The sequence below is a fragment of the Octopus bimaculoides genome, chromosome 2 (genome assembly GCF_001194135.2).
Source record: "Octopus bimaculoides isolate UCB-OBI-ISO-001 chromosome 2, ASM119413v2, whole genome shotgun sequence".
NCBI classification, from domain to species: Eukaryota; Metazoa; Mollusca; class Cephalopoda; order Octopoda; family Octopodidae; genus Octopus; species Octopus bimaculoides.
The window spans coordinates 248,173-254,263 of record NC_068982.1 but is presented as its reverse complement, the minus strand read 5'-3'; the positions used below and the strand labels follow the sequence as shown (position 1 = coordinate 254,263).

Here is a 6,091-nt window from a genome sequence, read left to right as displayed (position 1 = left end):
TATATATGTGTGTGTGTGTTGTGTATACCCTGTGACTGAAACAGCTTTGATTATCAATCTAACCAGAGACTAAATAATGACAAACTTGGAAGTTCGTAGTCCTAATTACCATGATTTATTTTTTGAAAATCACACTAGTGCCTAGCTTCCTTAATTCTAATTTGGGGCCATTGTTAACCCCAGCTGCTGCATTCAAGACATCCTATATGTTTGACAAGAATGTGTGCTGGACTCCATAAAAACCATTGTTAGCTGCTCTGCAAATGTATCGAAACTTGCCACAAGCTCCACTCACCTCTTCGCTACGTCGCTTATCTTTGATCCCACCACTGCTGCATACGCTGACAGCTTTTTCTGTTCCTTTTGCAAGTAACTCTGTTATTCCTTACGTTTGAAATTGATGAACAATTTTTTTTTTAATAAATCAATGTCTTAACAAAATATAAAAAAAGAGAAGCATCCTGAATTGAATTGATTGGTAGGAAATCATTTTTAATGTTATTTTGTTGAAATTTCAATTTTGGTGAAGAACTAGAAAGCAAGATTTTTTTTCCTTTTTTCGTAATATTGGTTTAACAGTTTTAATCTGAAAAACATGGGGGTAGGTATAAAGTCTAGAAATTTTATTTTTCATTTATAAACTATAAAAATTTGTGATAATTTTCTTTTTTCAGGCAAAACGAAATTTTGAAATATGTCTAACAGGTAAGATTTCAAAATCTTTGCAAAAAAAAACAACAAAAAACAGAACTTTATGGTTATTCAACTTACCGGAACTAGCAGCCAAAATCTTCATATAATATTTGACAATTTTAAAAGAAAGACTGAAATGTAGAGTATAGTTGAGATTTTATACCTGTCTGGATGTGGAATTATTATAATCATCATTTAACGTCTGCCTTCCATACTAGCATGAGTTGGATGATTTGACAGGAGCTGGGAAGCCAGAGGACTGCACCAAGCTCCACTGTCTACTTTGGCATGATTTTTTACAGCTGGGTGCCCTTCCTAAAACCAACTGCTTTACAGAAAGGAATATGTTACCATATTGCCTAGTATATTCTTCCTGAATTAAACACACTAAGACGTGACTTGAGAGATTTGGCTACTATTTCCAACAGGTTGAATGACCCTGCAGAAGTTCCCTTATTTAACAGCAAATCAGCTGACATCCTTTGCAATTTCTATCTGTCAAAACATTCTCTTTGTTGAGTGGTTGATATGTGGCAGTGTGAAGTGTGAGTAGAGTGTGGGAGGTTGTGAAAGGAAGAGCTTTAGTTAAATATATATTATTATTACTTACATTAGCATCATTATAACAAAGGTGTGTGTGGTTTCATGACACCAAAAATTGCAACCATTGAATGGGACCTGAAACTAGGAATTAATGTTATGAAAAACTCTAGCTCTAAATTTCACTCAGTTAATTGTAAACTGCTACCAAACTTATTGTAAAGTACAAGTGCAACTTGTTTTGTGCATCAAGCATTTGAGACCAGCAATGTTTGTGTGTCTTGCTCGCAGCCCCTGATCATATCAGTTGTTTAGCATCTTGATTTTAGCTATTGTTCCCATTGTAATGTTCGGGTTGTTTGTTTTCTAGCGCCTCCTTTGATGTAAATGAGTGGAATCCTTTAAAAGAAGCTTATGATAATACAGAGTTCAATAGTTATGACTGCGGACCAGGCAAATATCTTACTATGGGTGAAAGGTAAATTTCTTTTTCCTTTATTGATATCTGGAAATTTTCAAGTAAGTTGTGTGGAATTTAAGGTGCTAGACTGCTGTTGTGATCTGTTCCAATTTCATCCAGCCATTGTTTTCTTCCAGGTCATCATCTGCTGGTTATGTCATTTAGTCTCCTCAAATATTCTTAATCTTCAATAAATTGAGCCAATGAAGGAATTTATTTGCTTGCCCCTACTAGAAATAGCAACTAGATCTCCCATAGGTCACACCTTACTATCTTAAAAAAGTCACTGATTCATTTCTAGATGATACTATTCCTGAAGGTACACGGTGCAGTAAATGATCTGACAAATTTGTAGTTTTAATGAGAGCAAAGTAAAGAATGAAAAATGTGTCATTTTCCAAATGTACATAGAACACCATTTTGTCTCCTTTGGTATTAAAAATTAAATCAGTCCACATAGTTGGTGTTCACGAAAGTTGTCCATAACATGATGGGTCATGTGGAATGGCAGCAATTTCTTGACGAATGGCATCTTAATTGTTCAATAAATATCAAGGGCAATGAGTGTATACCTTTGATTTCAGGTATTCCCACAGGAAAAAAATCACACGGTGATCAGGCGGTTGAACCAATATCACCATGCAATGAGATTAAATGAGCAGGGAACATCTTCAAAATCCCCATTGCACATTGAGAAGTGTGGGCTGGTACCCCATCCTGTTGAAACCAAACATTGTCCCTTGTCATCAAGTTCATTCAGTTTGGGTTTCAGAAAAGCCTCTAGCATCACACAATATCGATCAGGGTTCACGGTCACTGTAACATTGTCCCCTGAGAAGGAGTACGAACCCCAAATGCCAAATTCTGCTACCACACACCATACAGTCACTTGGGGACAATGCAAGGGGCTTTCGTGCAACTCCCAAAGGTTGTTCTCAGCCTGCTATTGGAAGTTTTGCTTATTCATGCTGCCACACGGTTGAAAATGGTCCTTGTCACTGAACAACATGAGAGCTGCATGGGGAACACGTTGAATTTCCAAACACAATGCTCTGCTAGTTTCAAAGTTTCTTTCGCTGAGTTCTTGTGCAAAAACCATTTTGTATGGATGCACTTGCATTACCTTGTGAAGAATTCTTTGCAAACTTCTATTGGAAAGCCTAAGAGCAGCGGCGTGTTTCCGTGCAGAATATTGTGGAGAACGTCAGCTCTTACTGCTGCCTTGTTTCCCAGAGTTTTGGCGGTCCCAGGTTGGCCAGTCAGTTCTCATTTCAAAGCTGATCCACTAGCTCTGAAGTTGGTAATCCATAACAAAATTGGGTTTCGAGTAGGTACAGGATCATGTTTTCAAGTCTAAAATGCACACAGAGCGCTCTTTGTGTTGCAGTTACGGATTTGTTGTTTTTGATAAACATTTTCACATTGAAAGCATGATACCTTCCCGTCCAATTCATGTTGACAACTAAAAACAAAATATCCCAAATGGTACCAATTGAAACAAAATGGTATTATATGTACATTTCGAAAATAAACATCGTTCTTTACTCTATTTTTATGAAACCTACAAATGTGTCGGATCATTTTGCTGCACCCTGTAGTTCTTAACATTATGATCTTCTAAAGTTTATCTAACCCACCCCAAAAATGCTGTTTTACATTTACCTGTTAAATATTTTGGAAGAAAAACCTTGTGAAATTAAAGCACAAAAATGTGTATCTCTCTGTATATATATATAACTATATACACGCACACACACACACACACACACACATATCTATATATATATAAATATATACACATGCACATCTATATATATATCTATCCTTTTGTTTAACATCTTTTTTCCATAATGACATGGATTAGGCAGTTTGCGAGAAGCCAGTGAGCTACAAGGCATTGGCTTAGTTTCAACTGCTGGACACCCTCCTAACACCAACTACTTCAGTGTATTGAGTGCTTTTCTTTATGTAGCACAAGAGAGGTCACCAAGACCCCTTAACTGGGGTGGGGCATGGTATTGTGGGAGATAGCTTTTTACTGGGGGATAGAAGCGGGTGTCTTGCACAGCTGGGTATCCGAGTTGGTAAAGGAGAGAAGATGGTGAAAAGGTGTCGTGGCATTATCCTCAAATTACAGAAAGGTGAACATTAGAGAGGAGTGTGGAGGAGGAGGAGGATTGGACAGAGTGAATGGGTTGGCAAGGTTTGTAAGATGGAGGTGAATAGGAAACCTGAGTAGAGATGTGGTAAATGGTGAATATCAATTTGGAGGGGGAAGGAAATAGGATTGGGTAAGGGAGGTGATGTGGTGGGATGGGTAGTGTGCAAGAGATGTTCCGTATCAGGGCCAAAATCATGGGTACATAGGGAGATGAAAGTAAGTAGTGGGGCTACAATTATCAGAATGAAAGGGTATGTAAGAGTGGAGGTGAAAGGGGAATTAATGATGTTAAGGGATGTTATGCAAGAAACAAAGTGATTCCAGAGAAAAGAGAGTGATAGTATAAAACTGTGGGGGGGGGTGAAATATGTTCTGTTTCATTCATATAATCACAGAAAGTAAATGAATTGTACTGTGATCAGGAATTGGAGTTGGGGAAGACACATCAGGGACCGATTGGGTCAGGGGTGTAGACACTTTTTTTTTTAGGGTTCTTCTTGAGCATAGCAAATTGCTGAACATTCCCATCTTTTGTCATCTCCTCCATGACACTCAACATCTGGAAGTTATTCTTCACTATTTTGTCCCCTGTCTACATAAGTCTCCCTCTTTAAGTTCCACCCACATTTTGTAATCAACACTCTGTTATGCAGCTGTCCTCGTCAGCATTACCTGTCTCACACAAGGCCTACTTTCTCTGTTAACCTTTCTGTGATTCAACTACATTGCATGGAATGTTTACCAACATCTCTATTGTACATAACAACCACTAATACCATTCCCCTGAAGGTATTCGTGGTTTGTCTTCTGCTTACTCGAACTTTGGCTTTTAAGTTAACCATAAGCTCTTTTTTTATCAGGTGTTGCTTTCACACCTGGAATTTCTTTTCTGATTCTACTACAGATTCTGCTATAAGAAGAAGGTCATTAGTATATAGTAGGACTGCTGGTCAGAAATTCCTGTTACGACCTGGTGGACTATGACAAGTAAATTCCTACCTGCAACACTAAATTTGTTGCTGTAGTCATTGCCGGCTTTTACCTTACTGATAGTGCCTATGTACTTGGCTTGGATGGCTCTGACAAGCCATTCATCTAGCTCTAGCTTCTGCAGTGACCACAGTCGAGGGAGCAAGATAGCCTGTCAAAGACATTCTCCATGTCAAGTGTAGTGATTCATTTTTGGCTAAATACTTCTGTAGTTTCTTTACTTAGAAAGTGAGCATCAGCAGTGCTTTTACATGTTACAAAACCAAACTGTATCTCATCTAGGCCAACTCTCTTAATTGAGCTATGATACTGCTGTTACATATAATAGCTGGTCCCTCTGTTGAGTTCTCATTAGGAAGGCTCTTCTCCCATGCACTCTTTACATTTAGTAGCCTCTCCTAGTTCCACTTCCATGCTTCTTTTCAGAATCATTCAGTGCAAGCCTACCATTATCCATCCATCCACACGCGTCTCTCCTCCAATATCATGATTATTTCACTGACACACTGTCTTGCCATACCTCATTGACAGACCTTTTCTGTTTCTTCCCTTGTTAGATAAACCTGTTGCCTGGCTTCTCTTCTAGCTATCTGCTATATTTCAATATATTTCAATGCTAACTCCATTTCCCCATTGCATCACTTTTGGTTTGGCTGGAAATTTGGTCTGTTGTCTGCAGTACACTGTTCTATGTGAACATGTTTTCCTGTGTGTTATAAGTCTCTATCTCCTTGTCACTGTCATGTCCTCCATTAGAAGTCTATGCTTAAGTATCCCAAAGCACACTCTGATTACCTAAATCACCTTATCTACTCATTTATCAGTCCAAAGTATACTCACACCCTCCACCTCATTACATCTATTGACCCAGAAGAATTTAGATCTTTTCTTCGCCGGTGATGTGGCCAATCCCTTCATGGTATTGTTGGACAGAAGGCTTAAGGAACGCCTGACACAGAACTCCATACTCGTGAATATGTACTCTCGATATGTTGATGATATCAACTTAGTGGTAAAGACACCCCCACAAGAGAGTACTCTTGAAATAGAAATAGAAACTAAGACTATGGAGAGCATCCAGCAAATAGCTAACTCCATCCTCCAGAGTATTAAAGTTACGATAGACTACCCTACTAAACACCCTAACCATAGATTACCTGTATTAGATACTGAACTCTGGCCAGAAACTAAGAATAATAAAACCAGAATCCTCCATTCACACTATACAAAACCTATGGCCTCCAAAT

At 38.4% G+C, this 6,091-nt stretch overlaps 1 protein-coding gene across 3 annotated transcripts in view; it reads left to right on the top strand.

Moving 5' to 3' along the window:
* LOC106870748 (tudor domain-containing protein 1) overlaps window positions 1-6,091 on the top strand; it is a 62,026-nt gene that overhangs the window by 2,395 nt on the left and 53,540 nt on the right. For 2 of the 3 annotated variants that reach the window (XM_014916941.2, XM_014916939.2), the window contains exons 2-3: window positions 675-705; window positions 1,604-1,711. In XM_014916941.2, the coding sequence (XP_014772427.1) occupies window positions 695-705; window positions 1,604-1,711 (119 nt within the window). In that variant the 5' untranslated portion in view covers window positions 675-694. The remainder of the gene's footprint in view (window positions 1-674; window positions 706-1,603; window positions 1,712-6,091) is intronic. The other variant, XM_014916940.2, reaches the window with a different exon arrangement.